We start from the raw sequence: 24,213 nt of genomic DNA on the forward strand, positions 1-24,213 counted from the left end.
GGGTACCTATCCAGCTTAACTCAGGGGACCGGCTGAAAAAGGGGTCCCCTACTCCTCCGCCATCTTAACCCGCTAGATCGTTGGGATTTTTGATAGGGATTGCACTGAATCTTTAGATTGCTTTGGATAGTGTTGACAGCTTAACAATGTTAAGTCTTCCAATCCATGAACATGGGATATATTTCCATTTATTTATGTCTTGTTTAATTTCTTTCAGCATTGTTTTCTAGTTTTCATCATGTAGATCTTTCACCTCCTTGGTTAATTCTTATTCTTTGTGATGGCTGTGGTGATTGGAATCATTTTGTAATTTCTTTTTTTTTTTTTTAAAGATTCTATTTATTTATTTGACAGAGATAGAAACAGCCAGCGAGAGAGGGAACACAAGCAGGGGGAGAGGGAGAGGAAGAAGCAGGCTCACAGCGGAGGAGCCTGATGTGGGGCTCGATCCCATAACGCCGGGATCACGCCCTGAGCCGAAGGCAGACGCGTAACCGCTGTGCCACCCAGGCGCCCCCATTTTGTAATTTCTTACTCAGATTGTTCATTGTTAGTTTATAGAAATGCAACTGATTTTTGTCTTTTGACTTTGTATCCTACAACTTGGATCAATTTATTTATTCTGCTTTTTGTGGACTCTTTAGGGTTTTCTGTGTATAAGATCATATCCTCTGAAAACAGGGGTAATTTCATTTTTTCCTTTCCAGTTTGGTTGCTTTTTCTCCTTCTTGCCTAATTGCTGTGGCTAAAACTTCCTGTACTACTATGAATAGAAGTGGCAAAAGGAGACATTCTTGCCTTATTCCTAATCTTAGAGGAAAAGCTTTCGATCTTTCACCTTTGATAATGATGATCATTGTGGGTTTTCATTTATGTCTTTTATTATGCTGGGGTTGTTTCCTTCTATTCCTTATTTGTTGAGTGTCTTTTATCATGATGGGTGTTGAATATTAAATGCTTTTTTTGCATCAATTGAGGTGGTCATGTGGTTCCCCCCCCCTTATTCTGTTTAATGTGGTGTATTACATTGATGGATTTTGGTATGTTGAACCATCCTTGCATTCCAGGAATAAATCCTACTTGGTCATGGGCTATAATGCTCTTAATACACTGCTGAATATGCTAGTATTTTGTTGAGGATTTTTACATCAGTGTTCATTAGGTATATTGGTTTATAGTTTTCTTGTAGTGTGTTTATTTGGCTTTGGTATTAGGGTATCCTTTAGACTCTCACTTTTTTTTTAACAATATTTTTTGTTTCTTTTCCTCAGACTTAATAACCGCTATTGTCCTATCTTCAAGTTCACTGAATCCTTCTTTTGCCTGCTTAAATCTGCCTTTGAATCTTTCTAGTCAGTTTTTCATTTCAGTTATTGTACTTTTCAGCTCCAGAATTTCTTTTTGGTTTCTTTTTAGATTTTTCATTCTTTTTATTAATATTTCCATTGTGTTCATACATTGTTTTCTTTACTTTATCCACATCTTTCTTTAGTTCTTTGTGTATTTTTAAGATGATTGTTTTAAAGTCTTTGTGTTGTATATCTGCCATCAGCTCTTTTTCAGGAACAGTTTCTTTTGATTTAATTTTTTCTGTGAATGGGCCATACTTCCTGTTTCTTTGTGATTTTTTAAATTGACAACTGGAAATTTGAATCTAATAATGTGGTAACCCTAGAAATCATATTCTCCCCCTTCCTCAGGGTTTGCTGTGTTTTTTGTTATTATTTTTACATCACATACGATGTCTGTGCTGTGGGTCAATCTGAGATGTAAAATCAAGGTTTTAGGTTTTTCTGATCCTTTCCTCCAGAATGCACACTTTCTAATTTTCCCCATATATGCATCTGTTTCTAATGTGCTAGGCTTTAATGTCTGGGAAAAGGAGAAGAATGAAGAGGGGTAAAAAGGGTGCTAGTCCTTTAAATTTCCTGGCAGAAACTTTAGCCTGAAAGGGAGGACTTTGCAACAGTGGGAGTAGGTGCAACAATGGTTGCTTGCCTCTCTGTCTGTCCTTCTATGGCAAAAAGCAGCAAACAGTGACTAGAGCACACATCCCCTATATTTGGAGTACAGTATATTTTGTTTCTCCCGTCTTTTTAGGACTCCAATCATATGTATATAATATTTGTCTAATAGTGTCTTACAGGTCATTTGGATAGATTCTATTCCTACATCTTCAAATTCTCTGATCTGTACATGATCTGTAATATCTAATCTGATGTTAAGTTGATCCAGTGAAGTTTTCATTTAATATATTTTTTCAGCTCTAGAATTTCCATTTTTTGTGTGTCTTACAGTTATGTTTTTATTATGTTCATGTTTTCTTGACATTATTTAAATACACACCTGTATTTTTGTTTTATATGATTTAATACCCTTATTAATTCATTCTGTCATCTCTTTCATTTCTGAGTTTGTCTTTATTGAGTAATTTCTTCTGGTCCTGGTTACATTTTCTTGCTTCTTCACATGTCTGGTAAATTTGGGTTACGTGCTGGACATTGCGATTTTAGGCTAGGTGCTATATTTTGATATATTCCTTTAAAGAATTTTGGACTTTTCTAGCAAGCAGTTAAGTTACTTAAAGTTAGTTTGATCCTTTGAAGGATGTTTTTAATTTCTTTAATGGTGGGTCTAAAGTCATTCTAGTTCAAATTATCCCCATTCTAGGGCATAGCCCTCTGGAGTCTCTGAAGAATGCCTTTGTAATTACTGAAGTCTCTCTGCTCTTGCTGAATGGAACTTGAAAGATTCATGCCCCTGTGTGAGCTCTGCACATTGTCTTAAAACTTTTGGTAATTTTTCTTTTCTTGGAAGTTGTTCTTTACAAGGTTTATAGAGTTTTACTCTGCACATATACTAATTGATATTTAGCCATACACTCAAAGGACCTCTGCATATTTCTCTGGAACTTTTTTTTTTCATAGCTCCATTCTTTGTGAGACTCTAGCCCACAAATTCTAGCTATCTTGACCTATCTTTAATCTGTTCTCTTTCTACTCAAATCAGCATGATAGCTGGGTCCATTTTAGGTTCCCCCTCTCTGTGCCATAGTCTAGTATTTACCTATAAGAAGGAAGCCTGGGTAATGGAAGAGCTCATTTCATCTGTTTACCTTTTCTCAGAGATAATCATACTGTGCTCCCAGTTCCTCACTGGGCTGAAAAGAATTATTTCCCTTATTTTGTCCAGTTTTCTAGTTGTTTATGGACAGCATGCTAAGTCTAAGCTCTGTTACAGAGCTGGCCTCATAGCCATTACAGAGTTCTTTTCATGGTATTTTAATGAGAAAGGGAGAGAGATTTTCATAAAACCAGAGATACTTCAAGGCAAATAACAGGTAAGAGAAAAAGGAGCTTTTCTAATGATACCATCTAATATATGAAGGGTCTAGGGCCAGAAATCTCAGAGCAGGTACCTACCTGGGAAATGGGTCAGAACAGGGAGATTGTGTGGATGCCAGTTTAGTATGGTTTTGGGACCTCAGAGCTTTGCCCCATCCCTACCCCACTCACCTTACTCTCAATTATTACTGTACCTACTGTTTTCTCAATGCCAGAAAGCCCCTAGATACGGAAGCTACTTTTTCACCATCACTAATAGGTTTTTATATGTCACTAAATACTGACTTCTAGAGCATAAAAATATTGAAATCAAAGTGTAAGTGACTAGTACTTAGTCCTTTGCTGAGATTTGGGAGGGAGCAAGGAACCCTAGTAAGACTTGTGACATTGATGGGCTTTTTGAGAACCTTATCTGCCAAGGTGGCTGAGTTCAGCCTTTCTCCCTTTTCTTTTCTCCTTCTGCCTGCAGTCTCGATCAGGTGCCTTTTCTCATGCATGACAACGACCTGAGAAGAACAACCAATATTAGGGAGGTCCTGCCCAATGCCTCCCTCACACATTCTACCTTCTTCCGTTGGCATTTCCTGTCTACTCTGAATGCAGGCAAATGGTTTGTACAATCACGGGTAAGACACATTCCCCAACTCAACAAACCTGCACTGAATCTCTTCTGTATAAAGTCATGTGCTGCTCCTAGAAATAAAGGCAAGCATACACATAATTCCATGCCAGTTTGGTAGCAAAACTGTACCATTGACAGGAGGGCTTTTCCAGGAATGCAGTCAGTCTGATTGCTGCTTTCTACATTCACTGGAAATTCTGAAGATGAAATTTTAGGCTTACTTTTGTCATTTAATTTCTTTTTATCGAAGCATTTCATGAACTTTTATTGTGACTACCATATACACAGCATTTCCCTAGGCATTTTGAGTAGCTCACAGTCATAGATGAGGCAGGGAAACATATTTATTCTAGCCTCCTCTTTTTAGCATTCAGTAAATATTTACTGAATACCTTTTGGGTGCTAGGCACATGGAATACAATGGCGAATAAACACACACTCAGCCCTAATGGAGTTCACAGGCTAGAAGAGACAGTTACAATACCCCGTGATAAGTGCTAAACTAGAGTGAATTTTAGGTTGCTTAGGAGCACACAAGAGCAGCTTTTAACTCAGTCTGAGGGATGGAGATGGGGGATTCTGGAAGAAGGAGATAAATAGACCAATGAAGTTGTGGTAAAATAAAAAGCGTTGCTGTGTACAGTATAATTTAGAAGCAAGAGTTAATGGTTCTACTTGAGAGAGTTGAATGTTTCATGCAAAGGTATCATTTGAGCTGAGGGAAGATCATTACTAATGGGAACCATGGGCAATGATGGTGGTGTGTTTCAAAGATTACAGTATACTGGAGCAATAGTGGATATGGTGTGCATGCGTGCATGTGTGAAAGAGGAAGAGAAGAATGGAGGGAAGAAAAGAGAGAAAGGTGGGTAGGGAGGAGATGGGAGACAGAGTTGGAGAAGAGTAGAAAACACGAGAGATTGTAGCCATGCTTAAATAAGAAGTTAGAGAGTTTAGAATCTTGAGTATTTCAAAGTGGCTAAAATAAAAAGTCACATTTACATTCAATAAAAGTTAAATTTGCCTTCCCAAGACAGATTAAAGTAAACAAAACTACTTAGTTTCCAACTTATCATATGTCTGGGGGGGTGTACGTGACCTTGGTTGTAACAATCAAATATACTCATTTTGAGACTTCCATTTTGAAAAAAACATCTGAGCACGACAGGACAGCAAGCATTCATACTGCTAGCACCTGTAGCATCAGAGATAGTGTGGTATGGGTATCAGCTGTAGTAATAGCTCTCTCATCAGGTAATTATAATTATGAAAATAAGTCTTAAGGTATCTTTAATTGCATACTCAGAGCGGAATGGAATTTTATATTTTTGATATTAACTCTGGGAACTTATTTGATCCTTTTTCATGTAAAAATAGTGTTAAGTAAAGCATTATGTTAAAATGGGCTTCTCTACTTCAATTTCATTCTATTAACTAGTGTTAATATAAGAGATAGCTGAAAGTAGATTTGTAATTACTGTATCTTCTTAGAAAACTTGTTCTTATAGTAGTATATAGCTTATAAATACTGTTTCCAACTGTGAAAACCTGGTATTCCAGGTTTCTCTGTGTATGTAGGCTCTGTGTATGTCTCACCATACATGAATAAGTAGACACATACAAACTAGAGATGCTCCATTAGAATGTATATATTGGGTTAGTCAGCCATAGTTAATGTTTTGGCAAATGTGCCTTCCAGATGAAAAGGCTGATATTGTGTCTGATGTATGGCTCATAAAATCTGATTGTAAAGTGATAGGGTTAGATATGTTATTGTAATTTTGGTGGATTTTTTAAGGATTAATAGTTTTATTTTAGCATATTTAGGTGACATGCTTGCAGCATGTAGTTAATACTATTACTATGGCTAGTTAATCCTATTACTATGAGTATCCTGAAACCTGGAGTTCCAAATATGGTTACCTAGGGGGCTTTATTTTTAGGTTTAATTGTGGAGTTTTCTTTGCTTGCATGCTCTGCAGTCAGGGGTGGCTGAAATGGTGTTGGCATGTGATTTTAAAGATTTGGATGTTTAGATACTTTTTCATAGCAAAGAAATTGTTTTTATTCTGGTCATTCTTCATTGGATGTGTATAAGTATGGATTGATGATGGTGGTGAGTTGATCATTATTTGCTAGTATATTTATTCCTGAGATTATTGGTGAAAATTAAATTGTTAATCTGATTAATAATGAAATAAAAATAGAGCAGTTCTGGTAGTTGTTCCTGGAAGTTCAGCAGAGTTCCTGTTTCTCCAGCAAAACCAACATTTCTGTAGAGCTTTCTTATATCTTTTTGTAAAAGTATAATTCTCAAAATGATAAAAATATAATTCTCGTGTAGGGGCGCCTGGGTGGGTCAGTTGGTTAAGCATCCACCTTTGGCTCAGTTCATGATCTCAGGGTCCTGGGATCGAGCCCTGCATCAGGTTCCCTGCTCAGTGGAGAATCTACTTCTCCCTCTCCCTCTCTTCCTCCCCCCCACTTGTGCTGTCTCTCAAATAAATAAAGAAAATCTTTAAAAAATATATAATTCTCCTGCAACTAGATAATGAGTATGAGTAAAAGTTTTATTTAGCACATTAATGAGAGAACAAATCAGGATGACAAAACCCACTCAAAAGTGAGAACCCAACATGTGTATAGTCAGTGCAACAAAGAAATGCTGAAATTAGATTGCTAGATTAGATACAAACTTACTTAATATACTATACTATATGTATATATACATATATAGTGTGTATATATGTATATGTATGTATATATGTATATATATGTATGTATATATATGTATATGTGTGTGTATATATATATAATATACCATAGGATTATCTGATACTATATGATAATAAAGCTATACCTTTGTACTTTTCTGTCAGAAAATATCATTTGCATCTCTGTTGGACAGAAATCATTTCCATTTTTATCAGTTTTCTACAACTTCACACCTAACTTTACATAGTTTTGCCCTAATCAATAGTAAATAGTAATTCAAACAAAGGTACCTTACCCTAAGAATCAAATGACTCTTACTTGGGTTTGTTAAAGAATGTGCTACCATGATACTATATGGCCCAATAATCAACTTTTTGCCTTATTTATAAGTTTGAATAGTTTAACAGTCTCCTTTTGTAGTCATAATTAACTTCTATAGATTATTTAGAGGTTCATCTCAGTACGATGTTGTGTTATTTGGCTTTATTAATTTCCACAGGTTCAGTAAGGAGGGTCAGTTAACACACATAAGGTTCCTTGTTGTATAATCAGCAAATCTAGAGCCAGATTGTGTTAAACAACTTCTAAGTCTTTCAAATTAGATTCTGTCTGGATATTACGTATAGACTCAAAAATTTCAATTTTAATAGTTGCTATTATTCCCGAACTCTTTTTATTACTATTATTTACAAAATAAGAAATTCTTCTTTACCAGGTTTCACCTGTATACCTACAAACATGGGCAAATTCCTCTATTTTCCTGCTAGGCTGTGATCTTTCTTACTACCTGTGATTCTGGGAGAGTATACAACAACAGATACCAGTTTGCTGAGGAACACTTATAAGCATGAGTTTTCAAATATCAATTATATATGTGTCCTTAATGGAGACTGGAGACTTGTCATATCTGACTGAATGGAATGTATTCTCAAATATGATCCTCCAGATTTGGCCCTTGATTACACAATTTGTTAAATTATATCCCAGTAAAAAGGACAGATTTTTATTCAACTTATGCAAATGACTGCATTGCCATGAAAAGTAGAGACTCAGTAGAAAGTATTTCTACCTTAGTTCTATAGGGTCAGTGAGAACAAGATATTAAATACAAAGAGTGTTTTGCACACGCATAACAGAGAAAAAGTCAAAAGAGAATAGGTTTTCAAATAGCAATAAGTACATACCTATCAATAATTACTTTTAATGTAAATGGACTAAATGCTGCAATCAGAGACATAGGGTGATGAAATAGATAAAAAGGCAAGACCCATCTATATGCTGCCTACATGAGACTCATTTCAGACCTAAAGACACAGGCAAATTGAAAGTGAGGAGGTAGAGAAACATTTATCATACAAATGGATGTGAAAAGAAAGCCGGGTTAACAATACTTATATCAGGGGCACCTGGCTCAGTTGGTAAAGCGGCAGCCTTTGGTTCAGGTCATGGTCTCAGGCTCCTAGGATCGAGCCCCATGTCGGGCTCCCTGCTCAACAGGGGAGGATCTGCTTCTCCATCTCCCTCTGTGCTCTCTCTTTCTCAAATAAATAAACAAAATCTTAAAAAAAAAAAACCAATACTTATATCAGACAAAAATGACTTTAAAACAAGATCATAACAAGAGACAAAGAAGGACACTATATAATCATAAAGGGAACAATCCAACAAGAAGATACAACAATTGTAAATATTTATGCACTCAACATGGGAGCAACCAAATACATAAAGCTGCTAGTAACAAACATAAAGGAACTAAGTGATGGAAATACAGTAATAGTAGAGAACTTTAACACCCACTTACATCAATGAATATATCATCTACACAGAAAATTGACAAGGATATAGTGCCTTTGAATGACATAGTGGATCAGATGGATCTAACATAATATTCAGAACATTCCATCCCAGAACAGGAGAATACACATTCTTTTCAAGTACACATGGAACAATCTCCAGAATAGATCACATATTTGGGCAAAAAACAAGCCCCAACAAATTCAAAAAGATTGAAGTCATTTCATGCATCTTTTCTGACCACAATACTGTAGGACTAGAAATCAACCACAAGAAAAGAATCTGGAAAGAACACAAATACATGGAGGTTAAATAACATGCTAGTAAACAATGAAAGGGTCAACAAAGAAATCGAAGAGTTAATCAAGAAATACATGGAAACAGATGAAAATGAAAACACAACAATCCAGAATCTTTGGGATGCAGCAAAAGTGGTTCTAAAAAGTTTGTAGCAATACAAGCCTGCTGCAAAAAGTAAGAAAAATCTCCAAAAACAACCTAACCTTATACTAAAGCAACTAGAAAAAGAAGAACAAAGCCCAAAACCAGTAGAAGGAAGGAAAGAATAGATATCAGAGCAGAAATAAATGAAACAGAAACTAAAAAAACAGAACAGATCAGTGAAGCCAGGAACTGGTTCTTTGAAAAGATCAACGAAATTGAAAAACATTTAGCTGGACTCATCATAAAAACAAAAGAATTAACAAAATCAGAAATTAAAGAGGAGAAATAACCAACAGCACAAAATACAAAGAATTATAAGAGAATATTATAAAAAAATTATATGCCAACAAATTGGACAACCTAGAAGAAATGGATAAACCCTAGAAACATATCACCTACTAAAACTGAAGCAGGAAGAAATAGAAAATTTGAACAGACCAATTCCCAGGAATGAAATTGAATCAGTAATCAAAAAAAATTTCCAACAACAAAAGTCCAAGACCAGATGGCTCCACAGGTGAATTCTACCAAACATTTAAAGAAGACTTAATACCTGTTCTTCTCAAAATATTCCAAAATATAGAAGAGGAAGGAAAGCTTCCAAATTCATTGTATGATGCCAGCATTACAATCCTCATACCAAAACCAGATGAGGACACTACAAAGAAGAAGAAGAAGGAAGAAGGAGGAGAAGGAGGAGGGGAAGGAGAAGGAAGGAGGAAGAAGGGAGGAAGAAGGAAGGAAGAAGAAGGAAGAAAGGAAGAAGAAGGGGGGAAGGAGGGGGAGGGGGGAAGGGGAAGAAGAGGAAGAAGAACAAGAACAGGAACTACAGGCCAATATCTCTGATGAACATAAATGCAAAAATCCTCAACAAAATGTTAGCAGACTGAATCCAACAATACATTAAAAAAATAATCATTCACCACGATCAAGTCTGATTTGTTGCTGGTGTGCAAGGGTGGTTCAGTATTTGCAAGTCAATCAACATACATCACATCAGCAAGAGAATGAATAAAAACCCTATGATCATTTCAATAGGTGCAGAAAAAGCATTTGACAAAGTAAAACATCCATTCATGGTAAACGCCCCCAACAAAAGTAGGTTTAGAGAGAACATACCTCAACATAATAAAGGGCATCTGTAAAAACCCACAGCAAACATCATACCTAATGGTGAAAAACTGAGTTTCTCCTCTAAGATCAGAAACAAGACAAGGATGTCCATTCTCATCACTTACATTCAACATAGTACTGGAAATCCTAGCCTCAGTGACAAGGGAGGGAGGGAGCGATGGAGGGTGGACAAAGAGAAAAGAAAAGGAGGGAGGAAAGAGAGGAAGGAAGGAAGGAAAACAGACATCTGAAAGAAAGAGATCTGAATTGTTAAGGAAGAAGTAGAACTGTCAAAATTTGCTGACGACATGATGCTGTGTATAGAAAACCCTAAAGACTCCGCCAAAAAACTACTAGAACTATTGAATGAATTCAGTAAGGTTGCAGGATACAAAATCAATATACAGAAATCCATTGTATCTCTATACACTAATAATGAAGTAGCAGAAAGAGAAATTAAGAAAACAGTCCTGTTTATAATTACACCAAAAAGAATAAAATACCTAGGAATAAACCTAACTAAGGAGGTGAAAGACTCATACTCTGAAAACTATAAAATATTGATTAAAGAAATGGAAGATGACCAAATGAAAAGAATTCCATGCTCATGGATTGGAAGAACAAATATTGTTAAAATATCTATCCTACTCAAAGCAATCTACACATTTAATGCAGTCCCTATGAAAATACCAATATCATTTTTCACAGAACTAGAACAAACAATCCTAAAACTTATATGAAACCCCAAAAGACCCCAAATAAGCAAAGCAGTCTTGAAAAAGAAAAACAAAACTGAATGTATCAGAATTCCAGATTTCAAGATAATCCTCAAAGCTATAGTAATCAAAACAGTATGGTACTGGCACAGAAATAGACACATAGGGGGCGCCTGGGTGGCTCAGTCGTTAAGTATCTGCCTTCGGCTCAGGGCGTGATCCCAGTGTTCTGGGATCAAGCCCCGCATCAGGCTCCCTGCTCAGCAGGAAGCCTGCTTCTCTCTCTCCCACTCCCCCTGCTTGTGTTCCCTCTCTTGCTGCCTCTCTCTCTGTCAAATAAATAAATAAAATCTTAAAAAAGAAAAGAAAAGAAAAAAGTAAAAGATCAATGGAATAGAATAGCAAGCTCAGAAATAAACCCACAATTATATGGTCAATTAATCTTCGAGAAAGGAGGCAAAAATATGCAATGGGAAAAAAGACTGTCTCTTCAACAAATGGTGTTAGGAAAACTGGACAGTACATGCAGAGAATGAAACTGGACCATTTTCTTACATCATACATAAAATTGAACTCAAAATGGATTAAGAATCTAAATGTGAGACCTGAAAGATAAAAATCCTAGAAGAGAGACATTGGTTATAGCAACATTTTTCTAGATATGTCTCCTAAGGCAAGGAAAATAAAAGCAAAGAAAGTCTTGGGGCTACATCAAAATAAAAAGCTTCTGCACAGCAAAGGAAACAGTCAACAAAACTAAAAGGCAACCTACTGAATGGGAGAAGTTATTTACAAGTGACATATCTGATAAAGGGTTACTATGCAAAATATATAAAGAACTTATACAACTTGACACCAGTAAAACAAATAATCCAATTAAAAAATGTGCAGAAGACACGAAAAGACATTTCTCCAAAAAAGATATCCAGATGGCCAAGAGACAAAATGCTCAGCATCAGTAATCATCAGGGAAATGCAAATCAAAACCACATGAGATATCACCTCACACCTATAAGAATGTCTAAAATAAAAAACACAAGATACAAGTGTTGGTGAGGATGTAGAGAAAGAGGAACCCCATGCACAGTTGGTGGGAATGCAAACTGGTACAGCAATTGTGGAAAACAGCATGGAAGTTCCTTAAAAACTTAATAGAATTACCATATGATTCAGTAATTCTACTGGACATTTACCCAAAGAATACAGAAACACTAATGTGAAAAGATATATGCACCCCTATATTTATTATAGCATTATTTACAACAGCCAAATTATGGAAGCAGCCTAAGTCCATTGATAGATAATTGGATAAAGAAGATACAGTGTGTGTGTACACACACACACACACACAAAATGGAATATTCCTCAGCCATAAAAAAGAATGAAATCTTGCCAGTGATGGATCTAGAAGGTATAATGCTAAGTGAAATCAACCAGTCAGAGAAAGACAAATACCATGTGACTTCACTCATATATGGAACTTAAGAAACAAAACAGAGAAAAAGAGACCAAAAAAAGAAACTCTTAACTATAGAGATCAAACAGATGGTTACCAGACGGAGGTGGGTTGGGGGAATGGGTGAAATAGGTGATGGGGATTAAGAGTACACTTATCATGATGAGCACTGAGTAATATATAGAATTGTTGAATCACTATATTACACAACTGAAACTAATATAACACTGTATGTTAACTATACTAGAATTAAATAGTGCTCAAGTGTTGGGAGCATAGCATATTTATGATTGTTCTGTGAGTTTTTTAAAAGATTGATTGATTGATTGATTGACTTAACAAGAGAGAGAGCAAGAGATCCAAGCCTGATGTGGTGCTTGATCCCAGGACCCTGGGATCATGACCTGAGCCGAAGACAGTTGCTTAAACCTTCAGAGCCACCAAAGCGCCCCTGTTTTGTGTTCTTGATGTATTGACCCCTTTATCGTTATATAATTACCTTTTCTGTCTCTTGTTAACTTTTTGGCTTGCAGTCTGGTATAAATGTAGCTACACGTGCTTTCTTTTGCTTGGAGTATCATCTTCTACCCCATCACTTTGAGCCTATTTGTGTCTTTATAACTGAAGTAAGTCTCCTAAGACAGCATAGTTGGGCATTGTTTTTAATCCATCTGGTCTCTCTCTCTCTCTCTGTTGATTGGTGAGTTCAATCCATTTACATTTAGGGTGATTACTAATATGTATTTATCTTTTGTTTTCTGGTTATTTCGTATCTCTGTTTTTCCTTTTTCCTTGTTTCTGTCTACCTATTAAAATTGGTGGTTTTCGGTTAGCTATGTTTCACCTCTTTTTAAAAAAATTTTGTTAGTTAACGTACAGTGCAATATTGATTTCCAGAGTAGAATTCAGTAATTCATCACTTACACACAACACCCAGTGCTCATCATAACAATGCCTTCCTTAATACCCATCATCCATCTAGCCCCTCCTCCACCCACCTCTCTCCATCAACCCTCAGTTTGTTCTCTATAGTTGAAAGTCACTTATGGCTTGTTTCCCTCACTCCTTTTTCTCTTTTCCGCCTTCCCATACGTTCATCTGTTTTCTTTCTTAAATTCCGCATATCAGTGAGATCATTTGGTATTTGTCTTTATCTGCCTGACTTACTTCGCTTAGCATAATACACTCTAGCTCCATCCATGTCATTACAAATGGCAAGATTTCATTCTTTTGATGGCTAACTAATATTCCAGTGTGTGTGTGTGTGTGTGTATCACCTTTTCTTTATCCATTCTCAGTCAGTGGACATTTGGGCTCTCTCCATAGTTTGGAGATAGTTGTTGATAATGCTGCTTTAAACATCTGGGTGCATGTACCCCTTTGAATTAGTGTTTTTGTATCCTTTAGGTAAATACCTAGTAGTACAATTGCTGGATTGTAGGGTAGTTCTATTTTCAACTTTTTGAGGAACTTCCAGTTCTCTAGAGTGGCTGCATCAGTTTGCATTTTCTTCTGAGGCAAAGATAAAGAGCCTTGCTACTGGATCAAGGAATACACATTAATAGGCAATGAGTCTTTGACGTGTGCCAGGTTGTTGAGTTAATACTTTTAGACCATGGCTTCCCCTTTCGTATACTTTCAATCAAAGAAAGGTTTATTATGATTTGGAAGATTAGCAAAGGTGATTGTTGACGAAATATTTTGAGATTACTGACGGTGTTTTGGTTTCTGTGTTTTGTGACAATGGTTCCCAAGATGTTTAAGTTAAATCATAGAGGCCTATTTCAAAAGACCTTGCTGTGTATACTTTACGACATCTAACAAATTTGGAAATTATTTCATTTGTCCTTAGTGTTTGGCCTTGGATAATTTTGGATAATTTGTGATCTCTCATTAGATTATGTCCTTCCTCAGCCAATATATTATGGCTCAGGTCAAGTGTTGGCAAACAGTGGCTTGCTGTCCAAAGACAGCCACTGGCTGTTTTTATACAGCCTGTGAGCTAATAAGAGTGTTTTTCACATTCCTACATGGGTGAAAAAAATCAAAAGAAAAATAACATTATGACCTGTAAAAATGATATGAACACTTCAAGGTCCATAAATAAAATTTTATTGAAACATACCATGCTTATTCACTTATGAATTGTCTGTTGCTGTTTTTTGCAGTATAATAGCAGAGTTGAGTAGTTGTGACAGAGACTGTATGTCTCACAGAGTCAAAAATATTTAGTATCTGGCCCTTCACAGAATAAGTTTGCTGAACCCTGGATAATGAATTGTTATTTTGTAGAACTAAAATTTCTTTTTAGAAACTCTATGAATATATAATTGATCTTAAAGTTTCAAGATGCATTACTGCATATCCTTATGATCTTGGTTTAAGATTTAAGAAAAGTAGTATGGGGCTTCAGTAAATGTCTAAAGCATAACTTTTCGGGTGAATTGTTGATTGTTCCCTGGTGAAGGCAGTGAATATTGGCTATCTTCATCAACTAAAACATGAAAGTAAAGATAGGGCCAAAGAGAATACATTTGGACTAGGCAATATTAGAAAATGAGATATAACTCTTTGGTAAATAGCTTACAGATGTTAGACGAATTTGTATCCTCTACCATCACAGTTTTTGTTTTGTTTTGTTTTGTTTTAAACAGGTAAAACATATTTTGCTTGGACTACTGTGAGGCATAATTAATCCTTGTTGTATTAAAAGTCTGTTACAGTTGGCTTAGGTCTTCCTTAACTTCAGCATTAAGAGGTTTCTAGGCAATGGTGTCAATAGAGTTAGTCTGAACCCTTACAGATTTGACTCCCAATTATTCTGTCTTTTCCCAGTGATTCTGGTACCATGACCGGTTATTTGGTTGTTGTTTGAATCAGTATACTAATGTCCATAGCCATAATTTGATAATGTGCAGTAGAATTTTCTGCAACTCCTGAAAATATTTTGTCTGTGGTATATTTTTTTGCAGAATAGATTTCTAATGATGAAATTTACAGGAAAGTGCCATAGAGAAGAAAGGAGTGTTCTTCTGACAAAAGTAACAGTTATAGTTTGGGACGTGGAAAGGGATTTAAGACTGTTAGAAATTCCCACTACTTAAATGGTTTTAGTATTTTGAGCAATCTGATTTTCCATGGTAGTAGAATTAATAGTACAGGTGGTGGCACCTGTATCAACAAGAAGTTGTATTGTTGTTCATCTATATTTACAGGTAGTTCTCTTTAGAACTGCCTTCTGGGTGGTAATGTTTCCCTTGAAGTGACATTATTGGGCAGATTTTGGGAAATTGTTCTATTTCTTACCAATATGATACATTGGATTGTCCTACTTGTAATTTCTCTAAGCTAAGCATAGAGTACTGAGGACTTTTTAGTGTGTTTTTATTTGAGGAACCGGGTGTTTTATGTGGAAAACCAGAAGTTTGTTTTCATTTCTAGCTTGTTACTTTCTAGGACTTTTTTGAAGATGTTCAACCATATGTTGGAGGTAGTCTAAACTGGATGTGTCTCATTCCAGTTTATTTTTCTAAGTCCCCTATTTTATATGCCCCCCCCCACCGCCAAAAAGGCTTAATTTACTTCTGCTGTTAGAGCTACCACATAATACTATTTAAAGCTTACTGGAATCTAGTTTTAAACTCTCCTCTTGTTTAATCTTTATTTTTAAAAAAATTTTTGTTCAATTTATCCTTAAAGGAAAGGCTTTATAAATGTCCTTGTATAGTGCATTTCCTATTCTTTTTGCCCATTCAGGGGCATTTTTAAAATTATGCACAGCTGAGTTATTTAAGTTCTGTCTTGATCTTTCCCATTCTGTTCTTTTAACAATTTTTCCACATAGAGGTCTAATAATTAAGTGAATCAGTCGGTCTAGATCTGGTAGATCTAACAATATATTAAATTTTGAAGCAAATTTTCTCTTTTCCTGAGGATTAAGAAACCACTTAATAGTAGACCTCAATTCAGATCTAGTCCAGGGTTTAACTTAACTTCCACGGCCTGATTTCTGTTCTAGCATGAGGATACTGTACGATATGATAATTTCTTTGCTGTGAAGGAGGAGGTCAGGGGAAGGGGAAGAAATAGGGTAAGAATGAGAACAAAAATAAAGTTGCGTAGGAAAAAGAGACTACTTACCTCTTGAGAAAAGGACCCATGTCCTGTTTCCTTCTTAGAGGTAGCCTTTTATCACTGAGTTCACCTACAAATGATCTAAAATGGGCAAATGACTATAAAAGTAGTCATCTGTTAAATTTAATATAGCTAATATATGTATGGACTGAGATGTAAAATGAAATGCTGTGTATTGCAAAGAAAATATGACAGTTCCTGTCATAAGGGAAGTAGAATCCAACAGAAACAGTAGGGAGTGAGGGAACTAATGTGAATTGTTTACTTTTCTATGTACTAGGCATGCTTGTAGATGCTGTACATATTTTATCGTATCTAATATTCAAAATAATCCTGAGAAATACATAAATTACCTCTCTCCTCCCCAGTTTTATAGTTTGGGCAATGAAGACTCTGAGAATTTAAATGGTTTTACCAAGGTTACACAGCAAGACACATATGAAACCAGGATTTGAATCTGGTCTAAGACATAAACAAGTAGAAGGCAGAATGAAACATACAACTGAGGCATAAAAATGAGCCTTTGGAGTTTAATACCATCAAAGTCTCTTTAGTTCAGGAATATTTAATGAAGGCTTCATGAAGGAGGTAACATTTAAGCTGGGCTTTGTAGGTTTAGGAAGGTGGAGGGGTGCCTGGGTGGCTCAGTCAGTTAAGCGTCTGCCTTCAGTTCAGGTCGTGATCCCCGGGTCCTGGGATTGAATCCTGAGTCTGACTCCCTGCTCAGCGGGAAGTCTGCTTCTCTTTGTCTCTCTGTCTCTCTGCCTCTTCCCTCTGCTTGTGCTCTTTTTCTCTCTCTCTCTCAAATAAATAAATCTTCACACACACAAAAAAGATTTTAACAGGTGGATTCGTCAAGGAAAGCCAATAAGTGATAGAGCCAGGATTGAATCCAATTTAATCTGAAGCTAAAGCCTATTTTCTTTCCATTACATAAAACTAGAACAGCCAAAGCAAATGTGGGAAGCCAGTGTGACTTTTATAAAAAGAGATTTTATTACCACAAGTTATAGGAAAAAAAGCTGAAAAGGAAGGTCAAGACAAAGATTTGAAGGACTTTCAGTGCAAAGACATATTTTACAGTGTAGAAATCATTCCAAATACCGTAATTACCTATGAAGATTACATTTACTTTCTCTCCTTGGCAACTCTTATCTTAGGACCAGTATTTCAGAGGGTCTGGTGGGTTGAATAATAATGGATCAAAATGGAGGTGGGTCCGGGTGTGGGGCTATAGAGCAGGAAAATTGGAAATTGCTTTTGATAGGAGCCAATGTATTCTTTGATGTATTTGTTTTTAGTCAAAACCATTTTACAAAATGAAACGCCTGTCAAAGGCTGATCGCGAAAGAGCAGAAAATCAGACGATTCCAAAACTAACTGATTTATTGGAACTTGCACAGAAGGAAAAAAAATTTGTGATATTTGATCTTAATGCCCCTCCACAAAAACATCCTCTCAGAAACACATATGTTCGCCATATAGTAAGCGTGATCCTTGCCTCTAAAATTGAGCAACATCTGGTATGTCTCCCTCATTATTTATGGTGGTATTTGGGAGGTGGGTAGCATGTCCCAGGAGCATAGCAGTTGAACCCGATCTACCCTGTCGATCTTCCCTGAGATGCCCAAATAATTTCGCTCTCTGTAGAAATGGAGGTTGTTACTTATGTAGCTACATGTGGCAATCTAAGAATGACCCAGTTAAATTTTCCCCAGTGGGGAAAAACATGGAAGCTGTTTGCTACTCCAAACGAAGTGAAATAACAGCACTCTGTTAAAAAGGCATGTGTGTAATGACTATGTGATGTGACCTGCACCGTCACTAGCATAAACTATTAGAAAGGGCTTGGGCAACGCTGAGGCTTTGAGGATTTGGCTTTAATTAATGATACAGAAGAAACAGCTGGTTCTTATTTGAGCAGAGATTTGTTCATGTTTTTTAGAAGCAATTCTCTGCACTTGAGCAATCATTCCAAATCTCTTAAGTTCTCAGAATGTGGTAGAGTGCTGAGTGAAACAAATATGTATTTTCTTGCAAACGGAACTATTTCCACAGATGAATCATTTTAGTATTCCCCATTGACAGGAAATGACCCCTTTCAAAGATGATTTTTAGTGTCATCAACCAGAGGAAATATGATTCCCACCTTTCATCCACACCTACCAACCCCTCATCCACTTTGGTTAGTGTGAGCCTATCTGAACACTGTGGGCATTTGACTCAGGCTGTGGACTCTGAGAAATCTCAGCTCCAGAACAATCCTGGTGAAAGCCCCATAATAAGAATTCGTTAGGCCAAGTTGACTCTCACCAAGAACCAGAATCTCTCTCCACTCCCTGTAGACTGTTACCAGTGCTGGGACGAGGCTCCATTTATTCTACATGGGGCTCTTTGTACCTGGAGAGCTGATTACCCACTGAAAGGCTTCCTTTTTCTCCTTACAGATTTTTTGGTTGCCAAATTTCGATAGGCAGTATGTCAGAAACGCAGCTCCTGGTTTTCAGCACGTGGGCCGGTTATTTTCCATCGAGCGTCTTACAAAAGAAAACATCAGTAGAATAAATGTTGACTACAAGAGGTTGTTCTACCGTGGGTTGAGGTAAGTTTGACCACACTTCTTTTGGCAGCTTTTGCCTTACTTGCGTAAAATCTGCACTCCCACCAAGCTCCTTCGCTTCTCCTTCTCGTCTCAAGATTTCTTTGTGTGGCTTTTTTTGGAATTCCCTACTTTCCCCTCTTCCCGTTCCCATCTTATCTTCCTCCCTCCCTCTGCCAGCAAACATTTGTCAAGTATAGACTAGTCTTGAACATAGTCTTCATCTTTAGCCCCTTCTCCTTTATCTCCGATCTGTTATCATTCAACGTGCTTTTTTGTATGCTTGGTGGTTTTGTTCTTATATAAGGTGATCATTGAAAAGTCAGAAATCAGGAAGTTATTTATTTCCTCCTGCCATTACCAGATGGATTGCCGTACTTCATAAAAAGCTTTGTGGTCCAGATAGCCAGATTTCTTACAGGGATAATTAAGAACATAACTAAATCACTAAAAACAAAACAAAAACCTTAAAACAACCAAGCACGAGAAGAAACTAAAATTATCAAGTACATTTATAAATATGTAATTAGTGACAGATTTTTCAAATTAAAAGCACCAAGGAATAAAATGGCAACTTTTCCAAACTTAACTGTTATTAATCCCTGCTTAATTTAATCCATATTTCCTTTCTCTTAGATTTAAAAGTAAATTTTTTCAGATGATTTTAAATGCTTCAAAGACAAAGTTTTCCTTGGAGAGATATATATCCAAAATCTCCTTGGGCTTAATAAAAATTCCCACTAGTTACCTTTCTGCATCTCAAGCCATGAACTAAGCTGTTGGATTTACCGCTGCTCCTGTTCTCACTTTTCCTGCCTCTCTGGCCATGTGGTGGTTGATCATGAAATATTGTTTTTTTTCTTTTAGCAGTGTTTTACCTCTATTTCCCAATGAGAAGATTTCTCTTTGCTCAACTACTACTTCTGTTTAGAGTGTATTTCTCTTTCCTTTACTTTTTTTTTCAAATAGAAAATAGCTGTATAATGATGTCCTTCTCTCCTACTCATAATTTAGATCAATCTAGTAGTTGAAAAATAATTATAATAGCTTCCACTTATTGAGCCTTTATTATGTGTCAAGTTCTGTGGTGGTTAGACCACAGGCTCTTTTTCACATCATGGCTTACTCATCAGCTACACATGACCTTGGACAAACTTCTAATCGTCCGTTTTCTCATTTGTAAATTAAGAGTAGCAATAACCTAAAAGGAAAAAAAAGAACAGCAATAACATGATGGACTGGTTAAAAGATTAGGTGAGAATATTCTTTATGTTATGGACATGCAAAATGCTGGGCAAGTGTAAGTACACAATGAAGTGTTAGCTGCTGCTTTTATCATCACCATCCTTACATGCTATGTCCTGGAAATTATCACCATCCCTTTTGCGAATGAGGAAAATTGCTTCTAAAGATGAAAAGTTCAAGCAGACTAGGTAATTGACCAAAATTAATATACTTGATCAGTAGGGGACCAAACTTAGATTTATTTTTTTTTAAGATTTTATTTATTTATTAGAGAGAGAGACAGCACACAAGCAAGGGGAAGGGGCAGAGGGAGATACAGGCTCCCCACTGAGCAGGGAGCCTAATGGGGGGGCTCAATACCAGGACCCTGGGGTCATGACCTGAGCGGAAGGCAGCTGCTTAACCGATTGAGCCATCCAGGTGCCCCCAAACTGAGATTTAAATATAGGTCTGACAGAGTCCAGAATCCAAATTCTTTTACCCTAAGCCTTTAAAGTTATTTCTTAGCTATAGTTATATGGGCAGCTGGCATCAAATTTGGGAGGGATCATATCCTGAGTCCTATTTTAAAGTCAAGCAGTTTAATTTAGCTCAGCACATATTTACTGAGTAATATGTACAAGTGCTAGTTTTATGTGAAAAGTCAGAAGCAAGGCACCATTCTTTTCCTTAAGGAAACCATGTATTCTAATAAGGACAATAAAAGTTTTTCCCTATAGCTATACTGCAAAGCTGACTGTGATAAATTCATGTGTTGTACATTATTCCAAGTCCTTCTCCTCAAGGACCACTACATTTTAAGAAATTAAGTAGTTGTACCATAAGTTATTTGTATAATGTTTATGACCAGAATATTTGTAATTATGATCACATTTCCAATACATTCTCTGTGATTATGCTCACTTCATAATCTATCTGACCACTGTCACAAGACATTGTGACCCTGCCATTTTGACTGAGAATGCTTTAAATACATTATTTTAATCAAAATTATATGAATATAGAGATGCCCTCTACTGTATTTCTGATGTGGGAATTTTTATAGTGTTCTAAAATTTTAATTTTAGGGGTGCCAGGGTGGCTTAGTCAGTTAAGCATCTGCCTTTGGCTCAGGTCATGATCCCAGAGTCCCAGGATTGAGATCCGCATTGGGCTCCCTGCTTAGTGGGGAGCCTGCTTCTCTCTCTGCCCCTCTCTTCTGCTCTGCTCTCTCTCCCTCTCTCAAATAAATAAATAAAACCTTTTAAAAAATAATCTAGTTAGTTAACATATAGGGGAACATTGGTTTCAGTAGTAGACCTAGTGATTCATCACTTAGATAATAACACCTAGTGCTCATCACAAGTGTCTTCCTTAATACCTAACACCCATTTAGCTTATCCCCTAACCACCTCCCTCCATCAACCCTCAGTTTGTTCTCTATAGTTAAGAGTCTCTATGGTTTGCTTTCCTCTTTTATTTTCCCCTTCCTCGGTGTTCATCTATTTTGTTTCTTAAATGCCACATATGAGTGAAATTATATGGAATTTGTCTTTCTCTGACTAACTTATTTCACTTAGCATAATACACTCTAGCTCCATCTGTGTCATTGCAAATGGCAAGATTTCATTCTTTTTGATGGCTGAATAATATTCCTGTGTGTGTGTGTGTGTGTGTGTGTGTGTGTGTGTGTGTGTGTGTTTGTACACACACCCCACATCATCTTTATCCATTCATTAATTGATGGACATTTGGGCTCTCTCCATAGTTTGGCTATTGTTGATAATGTTGCTATAAACATGAGGGTACATGTACCCTTTCAAATCTGTATTTGTGTGTGTGTGTGTGTATGCTTGAAATTTTTTTTTAAAGATTTTATTTATTTATTTGACAGAGATAGAGACAGCCAGCGAGAGAGGGAACACAAGCAGGGGGAATGGGAGAGGAAGAAGCAGGCTCATAGAAGAGGAGCCTGATGTGGGGCTCGATCCCAACGCCGGGATCACGCCCTGAACCGAAGGCAGACGCTTAACTGCCCCTGAAATTTTTTTAATAATAATTTTTTATTATGTATGTTAGTCACCATACAGTACATCCCTAGTTTTTGATGTAATGTTCCATGATTCATTACTTGCATATAACACCCAGTGCACCATGCAATACGTGCCCTCCTTAATACCCATCACCGGCCTATTCAGTCTCCCATCCCCCTCCCCTCTGAAGCCCTCAGTTTGTTTCCCAGAGTCCATAGTCTCTCATGCTTCATTCCCTCTTCTGTTTACCCCCTCTTCATTCTTCCCTTTCTTCTCCTACCGATCTTCCTATTTCTTAGGTTCCATAAATGAGTGAAACCATATAATTGTCTTTTTCTTCTTGACTTATTTCACTTAGCATTATCTCCTCCAGTCCCGTCCATGTTGCAGCAATGTTGAGAAATCGTTCTTTTTGATGGCTGAATAATATTCCATTGTATATATGGACCACATCTTCTTAATCCAGTCATCTGTTGAAGGGCATCTCGGCTCCTTCCACGATTTAGCTATTGTGGACAATGCTGCTATGAACATTGTGGTGCATATGGCCCTTCTCTTCACTATGTCTGTATCTTTGGGGTAAATACCCAGTAGTGCAATGGCTGGGTCATAGGGTAGCTCGATTTTTAAATTTTTAAGGGACCGCCACACTGTTTTCCAAAGTGGCTCTACCATCTTGCATTCCCACCAACAGTGTAAGAGGGATCCCCTTTCTCCACATCCTCTCCAACATTTGTTGTTTCCTGCCTTGTCAGTTTTTGCTATGCTAACTGGCATAAGGTGGTATCTCAATGTGGTTTTGATTTGAATTTCCCTGATGGCTAATGATTTTGAACATTTTTTCATGTGTCTGTTAGCCATTTGTATGTCTTCATTGGAAAAGTCTCTGTTCATATCTTCTGCCCATTTTTTTATTTGATTATTTGTTTCCTGTGTATTGAGTTTGAGAAGTTCTTTGTAGACCTTGGATACTAATCTTTTATCTGTAGTGTCATTTGCAAATATCAAATCTGTATTTTTGTATCCTTTCGGTAAACCTAGTAGTGCAATAGCTGGGTCGTAGGGTAGTTCTATTTTTAACTTCTTGAGGAACCTCCATACTGTTTTCCACGGTGACTGCACCAGTTTGCATTCCCAGGAACAGTGCAAAAGTTTCCTCTTTTCCGCATCCTCGCCAACATCTGTTGTTTCCTGAGTTGTTAATTTTAGCCATTCTGACAGGTGTGAGATGGTATCTCATTACGGTTTTGATTTGTATTTCCCTGACGCTGAGTGATGTTGAGCATCTTTTCATGTGTCTTTTAGCCATCTGTGTACTTTTCTTTGGAAAAGTGTCTATTCATGTCTTCTGCCCATTTCTTAACTGGATTATTTTATAGATTTTGGATCCTAACCCATTATCAGATATGTCATTTGCCAATACATTTTGAGAGTAGAAATTTTGATTTTTCCTCTTTTCCTTGGTCATTCTTGCTAGGTATTAGTGAATTTTATTAATCATTTCAAAACACAAAAAAATTTTGGCTTTGTTATCCTTTTCTATTGCACATTTGCTTTCCCATTTCATTGATTTCTGTTCTTTATTATTTTCTTCTTCCACTGAAAGTTTAATTTGCTCTTCTTTATTTTTTTATTTGTAGAAACTTTATGTTTGAGTTTTAGATATGACAATAGGGACATAAGCCTTCTTATGAACATAATATAAAGCTGGAATTAGATATGGAGTTTAAAATAGGAAGTATATTAGCGAATAATTCCAAATGTAAAATGCACACCAGGGCACCTGGGTGGCTCAGTCAGTTAAACATCCAACTCTTGATTTCAGCTCAGGTCATGATCTCAGGTTATGTGGTTGAGCCCTGCATTGGGCTCCTTGCTCAGTGGGGAGTCTGCTTGAGATTCTCCCTCTCCCTCTTCCTCTGCCCCTCCCCTCACTTGCACTTGCGCTTGCTTGCTTTCTCTCTAAAATAAATAAATCTTTAAAAAAATAAATCTTTTAAAAAAATAAAATACATACTA

At 36.7% G+C, this 24,213-nt stretch overlaps 1 protein-coding gene across 1 annotated transcript in view; it reads left to right on the plus strand.

Annotated features, from left to right (window-relative positions):
- Positions 1-24,213, plus strand: part of GDPD4 (glycerophosphodiester phosphodiesterase domain containing 4) — a 95,718-nt gene that overhangs the window by 39,889 nt on the left and 31,616 nt on the right. Inside the window, exons 10-12 of the mRNA XM_019809757.2 lie at positions 3,814-3,970; positions 17,640-17,861; positions 18,786-18,940. Coding sequence (XP_019665316.2) covers positions 3,814-3,970; positions 17,640-17,861; positions 18,786-18,940 — 534 coding nt within the window. The remainder of the gene's footprint in view (positions 1-3,813; positions 3,971-17,639; positions 17,862-18,785; positions 18,941-24,213) is intronic.

Source organism: Ailuropoda melanoleuca, chromosome 8, assembly GCF_002007445.2.
Source record: "Ailuropoda melanoleuca isolate Jingjing chromosome 8, ASM200744v2, whole genome shotgun sequence".
In the NCBI taxonomy this organism is placed as follows: Eukaryota; Metazoa; Chordata; class Mammalia; order Carnivora; family Ursidae; genus Ailuropoda; species Ailuropoda melanoleuca.